This window comes from Ciconia boyciana, chromosome 3 (genome assembly GCF_034638445.1).
Source record: "Ciconia boyciana chromosome 3, ASM3463844v1, whole genome shotgun sequence".
NCBI lineage: Eukaryota > Metazoa > Chordata > Aves > Ciconiiformes > Ciconiidae > Ciconia > Ciconia boyciana.
This window is the reverse complement of record NC_132936.1, coordinates 61,146,856-61,169,197: the sequence shown is the minus strand read 5'-3', so window position 1 is coordinate 61,169,197 and position 22,342 is coordinate 61,146,856. Positions and strand designations below refer to the sequence as shown.

General features: G+C 38.7%; 1 protein-coding gene across 4 annotated transcripts in view; it reads left to right on the top strand.

The window, feature by feature from the left end:
* Positions 1-22,342, top strand: part of PTPRK (protein tyrosine phosphatase receptor type K) — a 418,125-nt gene that overhangs the window by 332,067 nt on the left and 63,716 nt on the right. For all 4 annotated transcript variants that reach the window (XM_072855831.1, XM_072855828.1, XM_072855829.1 and 1 more), the window contains exons 9-13: positions 395-504; positions 1,735-1,936; positions 4,872-4,977; positions 12,059-12,332; positions 15,251-15,287. In XM_072855831.1, coding sequence (XP_072711932.1) covers positions 395-504; positions 1,735-1,936; positions 4,872-4,977; positions 12,059-12,332; positions 15,251-15,287 — 729 coding nt within the window. The remainder of the gene's footprint in view (positions 1-394; positions 505-1,734; positions 1,937-4,871; positions 4,978-12,058; positions 12,333-15,250; positions 15,288-22,342) is intronic.

The following is a 22,342-nucleotide window of genomic DNA, read 5'->3' as shown; positions in this document are numbered from 1 at the left end:
CCTTGCCTTTGATTTTTCTTTTTAAAAGGATTTTAAAACCATGTAGTCCTTGTCCTAAGATACGCTTATTACAGAGTTCAGTGATGTTCCCTGAAGTTGTAATCTAGCTTGAACTGTTTCCCCTGGCTATACTATGAGACAATTTGACTTGCATGAAGTTTTGAAAACTGTATGTGGGGATAACGTTTCAACTTCATGCTCTCTCTGCACTGCAAATGACAAAATACCCTTTGAAGTGCTTTTTCATACTCTCTACCGCTGCCTTTTGTATGCGAATGAATATTAATAAAAATAGACCCGCGCTCACTTTTGGTTTTAATAGGATGTTCTATCATCTCTTTAATTTCTCTGTGTCTTGAATTTCTTATTTTTAAAAGTTTTATTTTGTTTGTAGTGCCAGGCCCTATACCTGCCAAGTCAGTGAAAGGAACTCCTTTTGAAGATAAGATCTTCCTCAACTGGAAGGAACCTGTAGATCCAAATGGCATCATTACTCAGTATGAGGTAATCATTAAACAGCTAACAAGCATAGGATAGGGCTGGGAAAGTGCAGCAAGAGGGGTGGCTGATGGTGGGTGTTTATGCTCTGTAGGCAGCTATTCAATTATATGCTGCTTTCATTTACAGAATACTGGATTTTGTGTAGTGATTAGATATTCAAAAATCCTAATTATGGTGCATATGTTGTTGGCTGGCTGGCCCTGTCAAGTGGCTTTGGCATGTGAGTATAACAATATTACAATCCACATGGGAGGTGCTAGTTTTAAAAATCTTGTATTATTACTATGCATCCTTCCAAAGCCATGACAGCCATGATCTGTGAAATCTTCTTTGTTGAAAGAGAAGATTACATGAAAAATAAAATGGTTATTAAGTTTGGAGCGATGTTTTTTAGCTTTGTCAGATCTTTAGCTATCACCCTTCAAGGAAACCTCCATATATATTCTATTTAAAGTGTATTTAACATATGAGCCTTCTGGGGACCTCCACAGGAGATTGGCAGGAAACACGAGCTGATTTGAGGAACAAACACCATCCCCTCCAGCACTCCTTTTTTAAAGGAACACAGGATATAATTTTGTGTACTAGCTAACCAAGCAAAGCCCCTTAAATCTGTTTGTTTATCTATTTAATGCTAACAAAGTTCTTTAAATAGTGTGGGTTAACCCTGGTGGGCATGTCAGCCCCACTCAGCTGCTCGCTCACTCCCGCGCAGTGGGATGGGGGGAAAATTGGAAGGGCAAGAGCGCGAGCTTTTGTGTTTTAATCAGAAATCCAAAACGCAGAACCATATGAGCTGCTATGAAAAAAAGTAACTCCATCCCAGTCAAAACCAGTACATTAAGATATCATTGCTGGCTTTAAATATATTAGCTTGGTTTGGACAGCACTTAAATATGATTATTAAAAGAGCAGAGGGAAATGTATTACAGGAAGTGAAAAATAAAGGGTTTTGGTGGAGATGGGGAGGATGGTGGGGGTGTCCTAACTTAACTGTAACAGTGAAATTTTCCGTACATGAACTAAAATCACAAAGAAAGAGAGATGAAGGGCACCTGCATAGCCTTTCAAGTGAAGCAGACTACAATAATACACATGAAGTCCTCATGGTATCCCCAAGGTAGCTGGGTAGCTAGATGAGCATGTGTCTTTTGTTTCCTTTCCAGCCAAGCTAACCTAATCCCCTTGTGCCAAAACCTGTAACAATTGTTACAAAAATAATTGTTTTCACAGGTCAGCTATAGCAGTATACGGTCCTTTGATCCTGCAGTTCCAGTCGCAGGACCTCCGCAAACTGTGTCAAAGCTGTGGAACAGCACACACCACGTCTTCTCACACTTGCATCCTGGTACTACTTACCAGTTTTTTATACGTGCAAGCACCATCAAAGGGTTTGGACCAGCAACCACAATCAATGTAACAACCAACATCTCAGGTAAACGCAAAAAAAAAGTGTGTGTGTGAATGTTCACTGATTTTATAAGGTTTTGGGGGTCGTTTTCTGTAAGACTTGAAAAATCAGGAAATGTGAAAGAACCCCCCCACCCCCCAAAAATCCTATTATATTGTGAAACTCAATTACTGAAGATGTTTTTGAACGTATTTGCCAAACAGTAGCATAAGTTCAGGGATAAACCCTTGCATGAGGTGGAAATTGCACACCTGTAGTTGTCAACTGTTTGATTTGGTGTAATCTTGTACTTTCATCTAAAGATTTTGAAGTGCTGCATAAACCTTAACTAATTAAGCCTCTCAGCACTCCATAGGTCACTAAGTACTATATTTGTTTTGCAGATTAGTAAAGTCAGATGCAGAAAATTAACCGACTTACTCAAGGTGACACCACTTAGCAGCACACAGCTATAACAGAGTTGAGGCATTTGGGAGGAAGTGTGAATTTCTTTTGCCAAATTCATACAGGTCTGCTTCCCCGTGCCTTTATTCACTTACTACAGTGCACCAAGATTGACACTATTCATCTTAATAATGCACCGCAAACTCTAGAAGAAAGTGATGTCAAATGGAATGCTTTAGTATTTTTATTTTCTTAAATGTCAATATTATTCTCAAAAAATAAGATAGTAGCTTATGCAGGTGATAGCAGAAGTCAGTGCTATATCTAGAGAGACTGTTGATTTTATGACATGGCGACTTCAGAGCTTGGCAGAGATCAGAGAAGTCAGTCATTTAGAAATGTAAACAGCACAAAGCAGGCTATTTTCCTTATTATCTGCCATAATGAAACTTATATTGTCCTGTGAAGGGAGGTTAATAATGTATTGGAATGCACTAACCATTTCTGTGAGATTTCTAACCATTTCATACTCATGTAGTCTCCTCACCCAGGTCCCAAAAACATGCACATAAATCAAAATGTGAGAAAATTCAAGGCAGAGCTCCTTGAATTATGTAGCAAGTGAAATTCTATAGTTGTAGTTAACTGCAACAATTTGTTGAATTCCATTCCGGCACGTAAGTACTAGCACTCCTCATACCCCAGCCCCTTCAAAAAAGCCCAACCAACCAAACCACCAAAAAACCCCAAGCAACATATTCTGTTCTGTTTATCTAGCTATTAGGTTGTTTTGAAGTCTAGTATTTTACTCAGGTTCTTTCAAGGTCTTCGTGTTTTTTCACAACATTCTAGTTCATAAATTTTCAGGGATAATGGGGTTGTAGTACTTGCATACTTGTCTTCTCTTTGTAGGAGAAGGAAAAAAAAAAAGGTGTAACTATGTAATATCTTGCTAGCATGTCTGTTCCCAAACGTTTCAGTATTTTGAGAAATAAGCACCTCAACACGTTTGGATTATTTTGGACTACAATGTGTTCAGGCTTCTTCAGATGAGCACTCTTTTTCGACTCAGAAATTTTGGGAATTTTGTCCAGAATCCAGTCTGCCACACTTTCTAGACACAGTATGGGTCTGTTAGTTGGCAAAATGTGGTTAATACTAAGAAAGCGTAAAGGCAGGCTGTGACACCCTTTGTATCTGAATTTCAATCTGTTTTTTTTTCATCTTGCTTTATGCTGATCTGTTGTCTAGTTTCACTCTGCATAACTGATACTTTTTATGAAGCAACGCATATGTTTCAGGAAATGCTAGCTTTATTTTAATGAGGAGTGAAATTATTCCTTTTAACCAAGCTTACAAGTGGTTGCCATGATCCTACTGAGCATGATATAAATAGTAATTTAAAAATTAACATTAAATGAACATTATTTCTATAAAATAATATTTCAATAAATACATTTTTGTGTTCATCTAGGATCTGGGACCAATGAAGCAAAGCTTTTAATCTTTCAGTGGTCTTCTATCTATTGATATATTATCATAAAATTATTATGACTTAAATGATTGACATCCTGCTAGGTAACAACTTTTTTGTGAAAGTTCATCACACAGGCATCATTAAGAATTTTATAAAGGTACTGCTACATACTTAAAAAAACCATACAGATAGTTTTCAAGCTAGTTAAAGATTAGTTATTAATAGAAATCTATTATTTTCTGAATCACAAAAAATCCTGTTTCTTTCCTTGCACTAGAGCTGAAGTCAGCAACAATATTACCAGTGAGGGCTGTGACACGTTTGTGCAGAAGATTAAAGTTGGATGGTTGAAGTGATCACCAACACCAGCCATCCAACCCACAACAAATATTACTGCCACAAAGGCCTAGCAGCCAGTCCCTCAGTGAATCATTTCCTGAACTGCTTCTAGTTTAGATTTTGTTTTTTCTTAATACCCTGGGCTGAAAACTGCAGTGATTCAGAAACTGATCCATAAACAGCTTGGCCATCTACTGTTAGAAATAGAAGGAGAAATGGGCATGGGAATAGACTGCCCCATCCAGTTCTAGTCCACAGATGCATGTCTGTCCAAGCCCAATTTTCCTGCAGCCTGGTTGGTATTGGTGTGGTCTCCCATGACATTTAAGAGGAAATGTGAAAGACTCCTAAATTGTTGGAGGAGGAAAAAGAGCGGTAGTAGAGGTGGGTCTTCAAGATGGTGGATATAGTTGTTTGTAAGGTAGAAAGAGTGAGGCCAAAATGGGATTTTGTAGTCTTAGCGTTTCTTGGCAGTCACCTCCTACCTCTATTTCTGTCTTTCTTGAATAAACCTGTTTAACTAGATAGGTATAATGATTTGATGGGGAGCAGTTAGGGATGGGATTATCAATTGTTGGTGAAGTCCCATTTATGCTCTAGTAAAAGATTGTGCCTGACTGGAAAATCATTAAAAAAGACTCACGTAGCTGATGAAGATTGTGGCTTTGTACTATATTGGAACAGCCACAATCATGAAAATTCAGAATGTTTTCACTGATTTGTTTCTCATTCTTTTCCTTCCCACTCAACATTAATCAGCTCCCACTTTACCGGACTATGAAGGAGTCGATGCATCTCTCAATGAAACTGCTACTACCATAACTGTACTCTTGAGACCGGCACAGGCCAAAGGTGCACCTATCAGGTAAAAAGAAAAAATTAAAAAAAAAAAAAACTCAAGAAGGGATTTTTCAGTTGATTATATGCTATCTCACAGCTCATAAAGCTGTTCATTTCCAAGTGGTATTCGTTTTGACATTACTGTTGTTTTTCTTAGCTAGACTGAGCTTACCAATAGATCTGTAATTAATAAAAAAAAAGGTCTTTGGTGGTTTTTTTATTTTTAAAGATAGTCATGACCTGAATCATCCAGCTGTCTGTCCTGTTTGATTTCGGGTCCGCAGGACTGCCTCCTATCTATTATAATTTCATTTTACTTTTTCACAGTCTCTCTGAAATATGAGGTTGAAAGGTGTTTGTCAGAAAGTGGATTTGAAAATAACACTTCCTCTCCAGTGCTTCAAATCAGCTGTTCTATAGCATATACATATGATTGGAAAATTGGAAGCTCAGAGGAAATGGGAGAATAATAGTGATGAATACAAACTATTTGACCTTTTTCCTCAGAGTGCTTCCTACTAGAAATCATGTAGCAGGCTATTCAATTTTATTTGGCGTGTCCCATAATCATATTAAAATGTTTCATTTATGTTAACTTTGAGGGATCTTTCCCCTTCTGTTCTCTATTGAGAGATAATTTAATTCTGTTTGCAAAGATTAGTCCACATCCTGCTCTTTACTTCTACTTGTTTAGTGCAAAAATTTTGTGATATTATTTGATTCCATTTGTGTTTTGCTGATGTGGCTGCATCAGCAATATTCAGGGTCAGGGTTGACTAATTGGGGGTTAATTAGCTACTGAGCATCAGAACCTTTTCATGCTCTTACCCTTGTGACATTTTAGAGAAATACGGGCTAATGCATTTCATTCTGTTACATTAAGTTGGTTACTGTGGCTCAGCTGATGTTGAGTAATGTGCCTTAGCCCTAAAAGTAGAGGAAAATTAACTGTTTCTTAAGTCTGTTTCCATTAAGAGGAATGTATGTTTTACTTGGATGTTGTGGGGATGAGTCACGTACCTATAAGCATTTTTATATGCTTATCATATAGTCACCGTTATAATTGATATGATCAAGTTATTTATTTATATTCTGTCGTAGAAGATAATCCAGATTCATCCCCTTTATAGGAGATATTGATGTGTTATATTCGTAAATAAAATTGTAACCCTGTGCATCATTAGTTTGCCCTGGAGCAAAACTAGGATTTTTTTGGGTGTGAAGAATGATAAAATGTACAGGACTACATTCAGTACAGGACTTGGATTCCTAAAATAGGGGTTTTGTTGAATTGATACAGTAGAAACCAGACCTGTGATCTGAAAAAGCTCCCAAGTTATGCAGGTGCTTAAACTCACTACACGCCTTTGTAGGTGCTTTTAAAGCCTTCCAGGTGTCCTGCTGCTGGCCATATCCAAAGCTGTCCCTGTTTGAGAAATGTGATCTCTCTCTCTCATCTAATCCATGCCCAATTCTTTCAGTCTTGTGCCTGGTCCCCTGAGGGGGCTGGTGCGTAGGCTCGTCCAGAGCATGCCTGCCAGACACCACTGGGATCTGCTGACGGTGGTGCTCATCTTCTCTACGCCAACTGGTCTGTGGCACATTTGTGCAGACAGCAGCGGGCTCCTGCCTTCAGTCCCGCCGCTCACCCTGAGGGGGGTCAGTCTCGCATCCCAGGTTTCTCTCCTGGGGGTTTTCTTTCACGAACTGGTAGCATGATGGGATATGGCTAGCAGGTGACTCGTACCTGGCTCAGGGAGCTCTGGTTTCTCTGCACTGTACTGGCAGGCGAGTAACTCACTGCAGAGTAAACTTGCAGCACACCACCTCACATTTAGTCTCAATTTTCCTTACAGCATCCTCAGTCATATGGCACAAGGTTGTCACTGTGGCCTATGAAGGTGGCAAAAAGGATCTATGTACTAAATGTTAATAGATAGTTTGATAGGGATGGTTTGATAGAGTATTAATAATTGTTGTTTGAGTATGTTCTCAAAAAAGCATATGTCTTTCTTCTTGTCTCCCATTTTCCCTCTCCACTTCAATTAATTTCTAAAACCTAAGAGAATACATTAAATTTCTAACATCAGGAGGCCAAGGAATAAGTCCTCCACCATAACCGAAGAGCTGGGCTTTATTTTTAAAACAAAACATGTGTTTTATTCCTGACTCTGAATGAGGAGTGTTCTCCAGGGGAATGCAGAAGACATGGTCCTATTCCCTTTCCTGAAGTTATGAGTATTGCAGTCAGGTATTTTTCAGCAACTTCTTAATAAGGGAGATAAATGTAGCACACTGAAATTCTGAATTGATTCAGTGCATTTCACTAAACTTTATGATGCGTTTTAGTGAAGCTTCACTCCATCCACGCTGCAGTTGTGTTTCCACTACAAGCTGGCTTGCTGCCATAATGAGTGTTACTAGGTAGGTGGGAAAAAATGCATCGCCGTGCCTGCAGCTGTGATTGAGTAGAAGGGATTCAAATGCTGTTCTTTAGCCTGATGCTGAAAAATACAGTTGGCTTTTTGAAAAGGTTTGTTTGCACCCAGTCCTTTAATCCCTGGAGATGTAGACGGTCAAAAGATAATTTTATTTAATAGCAATAGGTCCATGTTTAAAAAAAAAAAAAAAATTAGAAAAGAAAAAAAAAGCTCAATCTGATACTTTTTTGCTTTTACAAACAGAATTATAGTATGATCAGATTTTGTTGTACCTCAGCCTCTCCATCAGCACAGCCCCCCAGGAAACAGATGTTTTTTAACTCAAGTGTAATCTATGTGTGGCTGTCAATCATTTCTTTAAGACACTACATGCCACAGTCGTCACAGTTTAAACATTACTCTAATAATAACTTCCCTGTCAAGTGTTACCGTGTAATCTCTGGCATTCTTTATGGCCTCCTGAAGTTTTAAACCAAATGACAAACTGGAAATGCAAAGGTAGACAGGGCTGGATGGCTCAGGCTCACTGTGAAGCGCATACCGTTTCACCATCAATCTCATGGATGAGATCCCAGTCAGTAGCATCACTGGTGCTTCAGTGATTCATTTGAAGACATGATTTGTCACTGTAGTTTTTCTGAAGGATCCTAACTGAGCACCAGCAAAACAATCTTTCGTTTTCAAATCCTACTGCAGATGAAGATTACGAAACGCATATATCACAATCAGCATAGACATCTTTTTAATGATTAAATTTATTTTATTTGATTGGTAAAGTGTTTTTCGTATACCTCCATATGCAAAATCAAGTTGTTTTCATTTTACAAAAAGACTAATTAAGGGGACCGTGGCAGGGAGCAGCTGAAACTTAGTTGTCAGTCGGACTTCCAAGAGCTCAGGTTGTAACTTGGGCTGTCAGTCAGTCTGGCACCTGTCAAAGGAGAGGATGCTGTGTCTCCACTAGACGCATGGAGGGAAATCTCTAGCTGATACTAAAGCCCAGTCAGAATAGAGCTGAAGTATGAACAATGTGTTCACCACTGCAGTACCTGTTTGAGAGCCTGAGTTTTTAGGGAGGGGAGAAAAGGAAGGTCTGTTGGCAGGGGCCTCCTTAGGCTGTTTGTAATTGTCTTGGTCAATAAGGACGTTCTGTGCAGGTTTTCTTAAGTAAAATAAAAGGGGTTTTGACATCAAAAATAATTTCCTCATGCAAAATCTCAGCAGAGGAGCTCTTCACCTGTTATATCTTCAACACTTTCTCCACTTACCTGGCTGTTTGGCCTTTATGATCCTGACAACTCATGTAGAAGCTTCTGAAATTTGTATTACTCTTCAGAATAGCTCAGAATTTATTTTAGTCATCAGGGAGAAGGAGTATTGTCATCCAGGTTTCCCACCCCTCCTTCTTTCTTTCTCTCTTTTATTCCTCGTTTGCTGTATGGAAAGACTGGGAAAAAAAAAAGCTATTGTAGGAATTCCCTCAGCTCCAGTCACAAGAAAGCTCTCTCAATAATTGAATTCCCACCGTTACACAAAAAATGTGTAGAAAACATAAAATAATTGAAGATAGGATTAGTAATATGTAAAAATGCAAGGATAAGCAGAGTACGTAGCCTTTAAACTTTCACTTGTAGCCTGATACCAGACCACGATTGCAGCCAGTGAACACCCCACTTTTCAAGTTGCAAATTTAACTTTGGCTTCTTTCTTCACATCTTACAGCAGGGTGTCCTTTCCGAACACTATTCTGTGTACATAGAGTAGCAGTGCTGCTTTGGGGCCACTGTAGTGTTAGTAAATGGGTTTAAACAGATGGTATTGCAAAGGGCCCAGAGGTAAATGACTGTATTCCTCCGTGTCTTGTTAGCCTATAATGTTGCATGAAAAATACTGCCAGATCCCCTTTCCAAAGAGGATAGGCACATCTTTTATTTAAAAAATACTTTATGAAAATTAAAAAATAAAATTTTTTTAAAAGCCTCGTTGGAGACTTTAAAGACTTTCTGGCATTTGCTATTCTTTCTTTAACTAAAAGTAATTGTGTAAATGCAGACAGCTACAATGTGTATGTCTATTTCTTATTCTCCACATTTTGTAACTTTTCAGATATAGGGGCCCAGAAAGCATGATTTTTTGAAACATTTTATTTAAATGAGAGCATACTTTATGTAAATTATTTGAAAATTTTTCAGAACATTCACATTTTATTGTGATCTCGTGCTTAAAATTTTGCTATACCTTTTATATCAGATTCAAAAATTACTGCATATTTTTAAAGAATGCTATTAAAAGGGACTTACCTAATATTTAACTCAATATTTAACTCTCGTGCCTTTCATCTTTGATTTTTTGGTTTGTTTCAGTCTCCGAAGAGACTTGCCCCTTAAAAAGGATAAGCGCCTTAAAAAAAAAAGATACCTCATTTACCCCTTATTCTGTAAAGTGGGAAATAAGGGGGTTAATTTGGGAACTGTGGCGGATCTCAGCTTCTGAGCTGTGTGACAAACCAGGCTGTTCCAGGGGCGGTTGCCTCTGTCACGGGCAGACGTCGCGCTGTCCTCCCGCTCTCCCTGCTGGCTTTCTCCGCCTCAGCTGGCAGGGGGTCGCAGATGACAAGTTTCCCGCTCTCCTGGCGCTTCGGAGAGCAGAATTTGTGTTGGTCCCAGCCCGTTGGCAGCTCACGAGAGAAGGCTGCAGAAGGGAGGGAGCAGAGACGTGGTGTCTGCGTTCCCAGTACTCTCCAGTTGGTTGGCTGCCCAGTTCGGGAGCGGTGGTTTTAACCCTGCCTGGGTCCAGGGCCAGGCCAGGGAGGAGATGAACACCGGTGGTCATTTCTTCCCTTGGGACATTATAAAAAAAAATTATTTTTAATATTTTCCATCCTGTCAAGTTTGTAAAATATCGATGCTTTTAGGATTTTTTGCTAGTACATTAATTTTGAAGCATAAAGAAAGATTCTGGGTGCGCAGGGGTCTTGTGGAAGTGATTTGTTGGTGCAGGCCGCATTAACTGGTAATGGTTAATACATTGAGGTTACCACAGAAGATGATTTATAACCCAGCTCAGTTCACAGACAGTTTATGAGAAACAGAGATCCCTGGAACTAACTCATCATTTTTTTGTTTACGTTCTTCTTTTTACCTAGAGTTTCAAAAATGGGGTGACTTTTTATATTCCTCTCGGTCACCTAGAAAGGGGAGAGGCTTTCCTCCTTAATTTTTTAGGTGCTAGGAAAAGGGAATGCTAACTTCTTTCAGCTCAAGAAAGACGTGAAACTAATTTCTTATTTTTTCTTCTCTCCTTTCTTCCATTCCCCAGTATCATGCTTCATCTCTGCCACTACAGTTATTGGGTTTTCTGGGCAGTAGTAGCAGAGAAAATTGACAAAGTAATTTAATGCTGCCCCATAAGTTCTGAAATGAGGAGGGTTGTCTTTGCCTTTGCCTTTTGGAGTCCCTGCAGCAATGCAGTGACACTTCCAGAACTCTCTTCAGTTTTACTTTTTCTGTTTAGAAATCTTTAAAACAAAACCAAGACAGGCAATTCTGCCAGTTTAATTGAATAGCTTCAGGTCTTGTCTACATGCTTAGGTATATTTCCTTACTAATCTTTCATAAGGTCCTCAAATGTATCTGCATATAAATGAGAAATTGTGTGCATGTATACACGTGTGTGTGTATGCGTGTATGCATACATAGAGTTCTTAAAATCCAAAAAACTTTTTTTCTTTTCTTTTTTTCTTATAAACTGAACAATTGCCTCCTGCTCTCAGTGTGTAAGTTCTGTACTTCTGCAGTGCAGAGGAAGCTGATAATGAGTTGGTAACATCCTGCAGTTAGGTAGTTCCCCTAAAGGAGAAGGAAGAATTATAATTACCTGTTCTATTTTGAGCAGGTGATTTTGAAAAGTGACCAAGCCATGGACCATTTCGAGAGAGGTATTGGGAGGTTGGGATGGCGTTTTAATAGGCCAAATGCCATCTGCTTCAGCAATTTGTAACGTTTTATCATTGACAACTGTAGAGGAATGAGGCAGTCTATTTTGGTGGAATGGACAGATTTCTGTCCATCTGTGCTTGTATTATAGCATGTCACTTGTACTTTACATCTGCATAGCTCTGAGCCAAGATAGGAGCCACAGCAAGGTCAAGAGATGGAGAAGCCTGTCAGCACATTCTGTCTCAAATGATATGACAACTGCAAATTGGTGCTTCAAGCACAGCCTGGAGGCAGTCATTATGTTGGGCCTTGAAGCTCAGCTTTCTCTAATATTGTTTCAAAGGAAAATGCTAACTTCAGATGCTTCCGATTAGCCAAGAGTTTAATCTATTGTAGTTTAAAGTTAGATTCATTCCTGTGTTTCTCCAAAAGAAAAAAGCCTTTAAAAAAAAAAAAAAAACATTGTTAGGAAGTTGTGTATAGATTTGTATTGTTGTTTTTTCCTGAAAAAAATGGATGCTGCTTCTTTCCAATGGCTGAATTAGATAGCTTTACTTTATTTCAAGCCTTTGTTTCTTCTCTGCATCCATGCATCTGCTGTCTTTTCCTTTTTTCTTTTTTTTTTTAAAGTTTATGCAAAGCAATTGGGTTAATATTTTTATAAAACTAGAGAGTTCACCCTAGCAGGTGACCTTACAGATATGCTGGTCTTCCTCTGTTTCACTAGTGCCTACCAGATCGTTGTTGAGGAGCTGCACCCACACCGAACAAAGCGAGAAACGGGTGCCATGGAGTGCTACCAAATCCCCATCACCTATCAGACCGCTCTTAGCGGAGGGTCACCGTATTACTTTGCTGCTGAGCTGCCCCCAGGAAACCTGCCGGAGCCAGCCCCCTTTACTGTGGGTGACAACAGGACTTACCAGGGTTTCTGGAACCCGCCACTGGCTCCTAGGAAAGGCTACAACATCTATTTCCAGGCCATGAGCAGCGTTGAGAAGGTAAGTGCCAACCACACCTTTCTCCTGGAAGGAGTCAAAGACATGCCCATGGTGACAATTAGGACTGTCAAAGTTGGACATAGGTAGGTGTTGGCAGTGGCATGGCTGTAATCCCTTCCGTGCTGTGACAGCATGGCAGTGTGCCATTCATGTTTCACACCGCCCTTGTATCATAGTAACTGCTCCTAGACGAGAGTTTAATACATCTTGTAGTAATCGTCTCAGCGAAGTAATTGTGACTCTGCCTCCTCGGTAAATAACATCCACAGCCCTTTCCCAAATTCTCAGTACTTGCACACTTCAGAAGATTAAATTACTGCAGGATAAACAGAACATAGGCTTCTCAGCAGGCTAATAAAATGTCACAAACTTTTGAGTAACTCCAGACCCACGATGTGTTTTCAAGAGCCTTTCTGAAAAGGTGTACCTGAGGCTTGCTCCACTGCTGTGCAGTGGTAAGAGTATGGCTGTCGCTCACCTTCATTACCTCCTTGGTCTTTCATTTTTAACTCTGTCGCTGAGTACTGCTGCTGGCTCTTTATGCATATGGAAGGGGGAAAAGCGCCAGGGAGCGTGGTTCCAGGTGGGAAGAACAGCTGTGGTTCTGCAAGCCCTGTGCTGTTGCTCTTGAATGTTTTTTCCTCTCATAAATGAAAAATTGGGAGAGGGGGAATGATTGGTGAGGAGGGAAAAGATCGTAAGCACAGAAGCTTCAGATATTTAAAAAATTAAATTTTGTATTTATAATTTAGAAATCTGAAGGAAATTGCAGTAATATGTCCATAAGAATCTCCATAGGAAGTGTCCAGGCAGGGCAGAAAGGAGCTAGAAAGAACAGCCAGATCGAGAGCTGAGCCACACACCAGAGCCACTGGAAGGGAGAAGAAGCCATGTTTACCCTTCCTTACGTTTGGGGGCCTGCAGTGACTAAACAAATCCTAGCTAACAGACGGCCTTGGCTTGGAGCCTTTTGAAGAAAATCTGACCTTCTCCCTATGGTTATGAAAATTGCATACACATCAAATCAGAATGGGGAAAAAGCAGGAGCTAATGAAACTGTACTGGAGCTGCTTGAGAACTGGAGGCTTTTTCTGAATGAAGAGACGGTTCCCTCTTTCTAGTTCTTATCTATAGACCTGTATGAAGCAAACAAAGTGAAATAAAAGGTAACTGCTAGTCACTCATTCATATTTCCCTCACCTGCTACATATATTCCCTTTGCTTATGTTGGCTTCCAGCTGACTAAATTGTAAGGACATTTGTTTTATTCCCCAATAAATAAATGGGAGGGAAAAGTAAAACAAAAATATTAAATACAAAAATAGATCTTTATTTTGGATTTTACATTTTGACAGATAAGTAGAAGATGAGTAGAAGATGTTATTATTCACTTTAACTTGATTTCAGCTTGTGGGAGAGTTTAATCCTAAAATGGTTTTCTCTGGTATGACTTAAAACTTTATATCAGATTTCTGTTCCTAGAGGGATTTGGGAGGGAGGGTTTGGGTGGACTGCCCTGCATTCTGCCAGGACACAGATCTAGTGGTTGTAAGATAACCTCTGAGCTGCAGAACATTTAAACGGGTGCTTTACTCTAAAGCAGTGGGTTCACCAAAATAGTCAAAGGGAAGTAGAGTATGCTCTAAAAGACACTGTGGGGTTGGGATGAGGGTTACTCTGTGATCGTCACAGACATTTTGAATGAAAGTGGACAAGTAAATCCAGTAACTGGGGAGAATGCTAATTAGGTAAGATTATATCAATAAACTTTGCAGGGCTTTCATTTAGATTGAAATATTGTCTTTATGGAACACTTATGGGAAGCTTAAACTCACAGCTTTGCTCATTCTGTATGAGCTGTGTTTACAAAACAGCATCAAGATATTTTACCTGTTGCCTGGGAATCTCCAACAGGAGAGAGATCCCAGGGGATGTATTCAGGGATGGAGTGCTGCGGGGTGCAGTACTAGAGGGAGCATATTTTTATAGAATGAAACTGTCATTATTATATTTTCTAATTACATGCTAATATTGTTTAGAGTGATCTAATACAGCAGCAGCTGCATCCTCTCATGCAACCTTATGCTATTTCAGTATGTTTGCCTTTAAAATGACTGCACATTGTACAAAAAAGTCAGAAAACCCATTTATGACTGACCCTCATCTGTTCCAAGTTGTCCAAACTGTGCATAACCATGTCATTTCTCTGTTCACTTGTTTCAATTGCTGACCAAACTTTTGGGGGGAGGGAAGTAAAAACATAAAAATTGTCTTTGCATGTGCAACTTGTTGTGAAGCACATCACTGTCAAATCACTGTCTTTCCTGGGCAGATTATATAGGTTGTAGATTAACTGTCTTATATGTGAAGGGATACCTGGGCTGCTTCTACGCTAATCCCACACTCAGAAGCATGAGGGAGCATGTTGCTGACATGCTTCAGGTGCATCTATTCAAGACAATCAGAATGCAGCACAACAAGTTAGTTTGGACACAGTGCTGAACAAATGTACCTTCTTTGCTGCATGGTGCTGTTGGAGGTCAACGCTGGCTTGGGATTTCTGTGCCATGAAATAAACAGGAGCACCAGTCCTCCCCTTTCCTTCCACTGCACCCTCTCTTGGTATTTTTATGGCATGATTTCCATTTGATTTGAATAATCTGAAATTTGGCTACATCTAAGCTGTCCTGCACCTTTTCTCCCCACCATTATCCTGGATAGTACAGATCAATGTCTAGATTTCATCCAGCTTTTGTAAAGGCAAAATCACTCAGCCTCTTCTCTCCTGCTAAGTCCAGAGCCCTGAGCCACCTTGTTTGCTTGCCCCAGCTGATCAGCAGATCTCGGATTAATTTATGGAATGGGGAGGGCAAGAAAAAACAACCTGATCTGACTGTTTTCTTTTCCCTCCTCAACAGGAAACCAAAACTCAGTGTGTTCGAATAGCTACAAAAGGTAAGAGGTTCATCCCTCCCAAGCAAAGTAGCTTTTTTTTAATGAAACGTGGAGTTTGTGTTAAATGTTTGAACCAAAGCCAGTACTGTCCCTCTATTTTGAACCACTTGATTGTCTTAAAATGTAATGGGCTCCGCTTTTTATTCTTTGGTATTGGGCCAAGAGAGTACTGTTCTAGCAATACTTGGAATTTAGACAAAATAAGTACTCCTTTGTTTTCCCTGTCTGTGGTTTTCAAGATCTGTTTTTAGGCTTCTGGAGCATTGCAGGCAGCAGATAGATGAACTGGGGACTAGAAAGCATACTTGGTAAACCGACTGTTATGCTAACAGTTATTTCCAAGCAGGGGTGGAAATAATTTAAACAAAGGACACGATAGTTAATTTTCCTAAGTAAGAGCTCAGAGTGTTAGCTAGACATAGGGGAGGGTTGATTTGAGGAAGGCTCGTGTCTTTGATAGCAAGCGAGGCCCAGGGCTAAGACTGGCTGCATAGCTGTGAGAATAAATCATATTGACCCCACATACGGTGGGTTAATCACATACTGCTCACTCAGAAATGCTGTTTCATCTTCAAATGAGGACTCAGTTGTTCTGCTTATTGTTATCTTTTGCTTTGACTGTATTTATAGCCATTCATTTTGGTAGCTTGATTGTGTCAACATGAGAGTTGTTTGATAGACTCCAGCAGCATAAACAAGAAAGGAGCTTACAAATGCTGAAAGAGTACTCTGCAGAGGCCCAGCACTACTTACATTGTCTCTTTCTAATTGCATATTGATACTCAGCATAAAAACAACTTTAGATATGAGCAAGCAAGCATTTAAAGTACTGTAGTGGCACCTCAGCACCATTCTTTCCATTGCTCCTTTCAGTTTAAAACTTGTTCCAATTAAAAGCTGATGCCTCTAATGAGGTGGTAGCAACAAAGCGTTTTCTTGAGAAACCAGAAAATAAAATGTACTTCTCAAGATGCGTTAATATTTTCGTCAACTGAGGTAAGCTAATAAAAACAGGAAATTAAAACCATGGGCTGAGTCTTCTGTGAAAAGTACATCAGCATTATCTTTCTTATGTTTACCTGGCAAGATTAAATGTTTGAATTAAAATATATTTGCATAAACAAATATTTATGTACCACAAGCGTGTATTGCTGGGATTTGAGTCAAGGGAGAGTCTTGAAAGGCTCAGAAATATCCTAAAATACTGCAGAAGTATGGAATGAGGAAGAGGAGAGCAGTGGTGTCTCTTATCATAAATTTTCTGGATAGTAATAACAAAATGGGGAAGGAGTCCACCTGGCTTACAAGGAAATTACTTTTTAATTAACCGTATTCAGTCCACCGATGTCAAAGCAATGTTGACGGGAGCAATAGTCCTGGTGGTTGCTTGTATGCCTTCTTCTGCCATAACAGTCACCTGCACCCCAATGGCTGTAGTCTGAAGGAAAGGGGAAATGAGTAGCACGTTTCTTCCAGTCGTGCTATAAATCTTGGCTTTGCTGCTCTGGCTAAAGACATGTTTTCGTGAAGAAACTGCATTGCCTGTACTATACTCCTTGGATGTGGAACTAAAAACAAAAATGTTTTCTCTGACTTTATTTTAATTGATAGATGTGAAACGTGAGGGAAGGCAACATTAGGAGCAAATGCTTTCTCTTGCTCTGAAGGAATGCGTTTAATAAGGAATCATCGCTTCAGAGTCACGTACATTCATACCTCTCAAATGGTTATACTGGTATTCTAAACAGTTTTTAAAAAGCTGATACTGAAATTTTTTCCCATGTTTTCATTGTAAAAATAATACCACAATTTGTTGTCCTTGAAGAAAAGTATACGTAATATATTGTTTTACGTATATGTTCATCTGGTTATGCTGATTTTTTCGTAGTGTGTAAGTTTGCTTTGAATCATTGACCTAGGACTTGTCTGGTAATTGTAATATTTGTAATACATTTGTAATACATTCATAAGGAAAAGAGGACTGTCTCACCTTACCTAATGTACCCCAGTAAAGCTAATGTACCCTTTTAAAATCCAGCAAATTGTCTAAACTATGTATTCAGTTATAAAAGTAGCGTGTAGTTCTGTGTCACCTCCTGTGACTTGAAGCAGCCTACGGCTGGCCAAACAGAATTTTGCCTTGAACATGTTGAAAAGGCATTAAAATCATAAAGAGCTGGGGTGGAAGAGGGGGAGAGGAATGACATTAAAGGTGCATGTAAAGGCAAGACAAAATTTCCCTGGTAGTGAAGTTCAGTATTACCAGCAAAGGTACTTTCTCATTTTACCTCATTCAAGAGTCTGGTGTTATCTACTGTGTATATTCACGCTGCTAAGATGTAAAGATGGAAAAAAATATGGTAGTAATGTCATGGTTTGGTGCCAGAGAAGTTCATATCCCTGAAATTATAATCTTGATAATTTAACTTACTTAAATGTGTTATTTCCCGACTAATTTTTTTTTTGCTTGGGCAGTTCCCTATTAACATAATTTACATGTATTTTAATGCATAAAGGGTTTTGCACGTATTGTTCCCATGGGTTGCCTTCTACCTTTGAGAACTGATGGAATAGTTTGTTTATTGGTGTCAAACTAATGAAAGTCAGCAAATTTAAATTGAAGCGCTCATACTTTTTCAGTCCGTATATTCCAGGTGCAATGTTCTCGTGTGCTTGTGATAACAAAATGCACTGAAGTGTGAACTCATCTAAAAGATGGTGTCAGATCATGACTAAAGTACGTTGCTGCTTTTGGTGTCTCTTGAAGAAATGTTTTTAGAGTAAGCTGAGAGGCTTAGTAGTGTCTGGTGTATTAAAATACACTGAGTTAATTTTTCATGGAAGAAAACATTGGAACAGCACCAGATTAAAAAGTAGTCTCCTGAGCAGTTCCTGTGTACTTGCAGCTGAAGGATGAATGCCAGAGTGATTCTTTGATGGCCCTGATTTAGGGTAATAACAGGATTCCCCCTTTATCTGGACACCTATTTCCACAAAGCTTGTAAGAATTTAATGACTTTGTGACTTTTGCCCTTCTGCAGATTGGACTGAAGTGGCCAAGAGAGTCCCAATAGATGTGACGAGAGGGTATGAAAGTTGCACACGTACACAGTCTGTTCACATAAGCTTTGATTCCTGAGGAAACCAGGTTAAAAAAAACTCCTTGTGACACAGGTGGTGGATAGGACATACCTAAAGCACTGTTTCCATTACAAGTATAGCCCAGAAAATGTATTAACTGAACCATTTTAATTCTTTGGATACTTTTAGCCAATACTGCCTTCCTCTGTCAACGTGAATTCCCGTCCCATTCAGATGCTTTTAGTAACCAGTGATCAGCATCAATTTGTTTCAGAAAAACCCAAAACAGTTAATTGTTCACTGCTTCGTTATTTTTTGAATCTGGGTAGTAGCATTACCCAGTCACTAATAATCTGGTTTCCCACACATATAGTAACTGAAGAAGGAGAAAAAAATATCTTGTTTTCTGAAGTGCAGAGAAGGGTACAGAGACTTAGGTAATAGGTCAGATATTCATTAGGAACTGAAAGATGGAGTTACGCTAGGAAATGTGCATTATTTGACAAAAAAAGTGTCACATATAATTTCCTCCAGAAAGTTCTCAAACTTACTAAAACTAATTTGGTAAGGCAGAGTTCAACCAGTCCATAACGTGCTCATATCACAATGAATATGTGATAACTGAACCTGCCTAACCAAAGTATTGCTAGAGGAGTGAATAAAACATGCCTGATTCCCATAGCATGCACTTCAGAGTAACACACAGTGTTGATGACTGATCAGTCACATCTTGGAGTTGAGTTTGTGTAAAAATTTGAATGAGTTTCCACTAGCACACAACATTGGCATTTGATTTTACAATCTAAAATGTTATCGACTGGTAAGGGAATGAAACTAGATTAACATGGTCAGAGAAGAGTGATGCTTCAAATTATTTAGCATGTAAATAGATGTTTAAGAGGACAGAAGGGACAGCAGAGCTGTTATTAAGCAGAGAGTATATGAAGTTGACATTTCTGACAGTTTTTAGGCTGCCAAGTTTGAGGCTAACGCTGATTTACATGTATTCTTTTGTTTTGTTTTAGAGGACTAGAAAAAAATATTAAAAATGTAATTAGAAGAAATCTTCTGTGGCAGTAAATAAAGAAGTGGTGGGCCTGGCAGCTCTATCCCAAAGTAGTTAGAAAGAATAAATGGAGTCCAAGGTTTCTCACTTCGTGTTTAAAACATGAACTTCATCACCTCCAAAATTATTTTCCCTTATGGTTTTCATTTGTATTATTAGTTCAGGCAGTGTGGAACTCCTCTATCTCTGTGCATGTTTGGTTCATACAGATGGATGAAAATGCCATTGGAGATGATGCGCATCTGGAAGTAATTGTGAAATAGCAGAAAATGACTTTTTAATCTGATTTGAGGAATAAAAAGGTCTGGGTGGTAGCATTTCAACTGCAAGTGTGCATTTAGTCCACCATCATTATTGCTCTGAATTAATTCCCACAGCAGTTGGGGATTGATCCAAAGGCCTTTGATGTCAATGGGAGTCCTTCCACTGACATTAATGTGCTTTGGATTAGGTCTTTAGAAGTCATAAATCTGTCTAGACCATAATTATTTCCTTGAAATTGTTCCTGATGATGTTTCTGCTCTTAGGGAAATTTGCGAAAGTCAAATCACCTCCTGTAGCAGGATGCTCAGATATGTCTGTTACTGATTAATGCAGAAATGAGGGAAGATGTCAGATGCTAAATGTATATGAAACGAAGCTTCTTCCACTGTTGTTTTTATGTTTGGATCAATGCTCCTACAATGACTTTTAGCTGTACCATCATAATAGGCACTGGAGACCTAAGTGGCAATATAAATTCAGAGAAGAATGCAGATGTTGCCTAAGTCACATCTTTGTTTTCACTCATTCATAGGAAAAAGCTATTAGTATGTTCAAACTTTAGTGGTGTTTTGCATAATATCTTTTATCTCACAAAGAGGAGATTTTAACTGACTTGCTGAGCTTTTCGAAGATGGAAACAGAATATTAGCGTGGTATATTTTCCTCTTTTGTATGTGAAATTGCAGTAGCTCACCGAGCAACCACATCTGCCAATTCTGATAAGTGATACCTTTCGTTGTAAATAAAAAATTGAATGATCCTTTGATGGAATATTTGATGATGGTTATAAAAAAAGCAGTTAACTGAGAGACACCTCAGATTTCCAGATGCAAAACCTATAATGTGGGTATTTTCATATATGTGCAGAGAGTAACAAAATCATGGAATTCAATTACCAAAATTTGATTTTAGTAAAAAGGAATTTAATGTAACAGCAGCATTTATTAGGTGAAGCTACCTGATTGATATGCATGGGACAACAATTTTCAGAGAATGTGTTTCCCGTTCTTTATTATAAAGCACCAAAGAGAAGTACCCTTTTCTGCTTGTCACTTGACATGTGTAAGAAATAAGGGTTCTTTCTGAGGGTAACAGCAAAAAACTCTGAATTACCTAATGTTTTTTATGCTTATAACATTGCCTGAGCTGAACCATTTGTTTTAACTGTATTTGAGAATAATTATGATCAGAAGTATTTTCCAGTTTCCAGCCCCTGTCCTCAGTCTTCAGGAATATGGGTTTATTACTATGTTTTGAAAGAGTAGTTGACTGTTCTTGGTCAGAAAAGTTTCATGGATGAGTAAATCTAGTAAATACAATTAGTAAATTTAATGGCTTTACTAGAGAACTTTATTTTTAAATACATTTCATAGTGGATAAGTGTATTACATGCAAACATTCTTTTGTTAAATTTAGCTTGGTTTTGAAAGTTAGCTTTTTTTAAAATCAGTAAGTTTGTAAGAGGAAACACTAGTGATAGATTTCAATGTGTTTTAAAAAATCAACCATTAGAATGAAGAAAATTTTAGTCCAAAGATATAATAAATATTAGCTTTCCTTGGTTTTGAAATGTTTAGGTATTTCTTTTGGCCTGGACACTTAATGACTTACTTTGTGCAGATGCTGTAAGCATATTGAAATCTTGGGAACCTTCAGGGTTTCCTAAAGAATAAGAATTTTAAATGTAAGAATTCAGATAGAGTATTCTAGTTTATATTTAAATATTAGAGAATGAATGTTGATACGTTACCTGCTCTAGGTGAAAGATCAGCAGCTTAGCATACATGCTCTTTTAGTAGGTGCCTGGTTTCTTAGGTCTCTTCAGCCATTATAAATATTATTTCAGATTCAGATGAATCACATTGTGGGCATTGACTGTTTTGCATCCATTGTTAAAAAATATGGAGACATAAAGGTAGAAATTTACTGTTTTTACAAAACCCGTTAGACTTTTAACTGCAAAAGAAAATCCTTGATTCCCCTGCTAATAGATATGCAATTAAAATGACCATTTAAAATGGCCATTTGCTAATACTGCAATGTTTTTTTTATTTTAGCTCCCCTTTTTTTCTCTTCTTTCATAATTTCTTACTTTTTCTTATGTCTTTACTACCTTCTTTGTGTCATATTTAAGGTGATTTTTGGACATAAGTGATTTTATAAGTGTTTAGAGAAGATAAACTCTGTCATCACCTGATAAGACTGGACTCTTTAGCCCCATTTCACCTGGACAGCATGTCCCCACTTTCATTTTATATTGTGATTATCTATGCCATTGGATAAAATGGTCCCTTGCAATGCCTGGGTCTGAAGAGCGTGTGAGGTGGAACAGGCAGAGATTGCTGCCTCTAACAGTCTATCACAGGCATCTCATGTGCATGTTTGGCCCAGGAGCGACAGGAGTTTGACTTATCTGTGCAGCAGCAGAGCTTTAGAGCAGCCTCATTGAGGGACAGCAGTGTTTCACCTTTTCAAAGAAAGGAGGAGAAAGGGGTCTCTAGGAATTAATTGTGTTTACATCCAGTCAGTAGTCTTCAGCCAGAATGAAGCTTTCTCCACGAGTGGGCATGTCGACACTGACAGTCCAGAGTAGGTTTTGCCATACACATCATTGACATGTAAGTGGAATTCTGTACCCAATAAA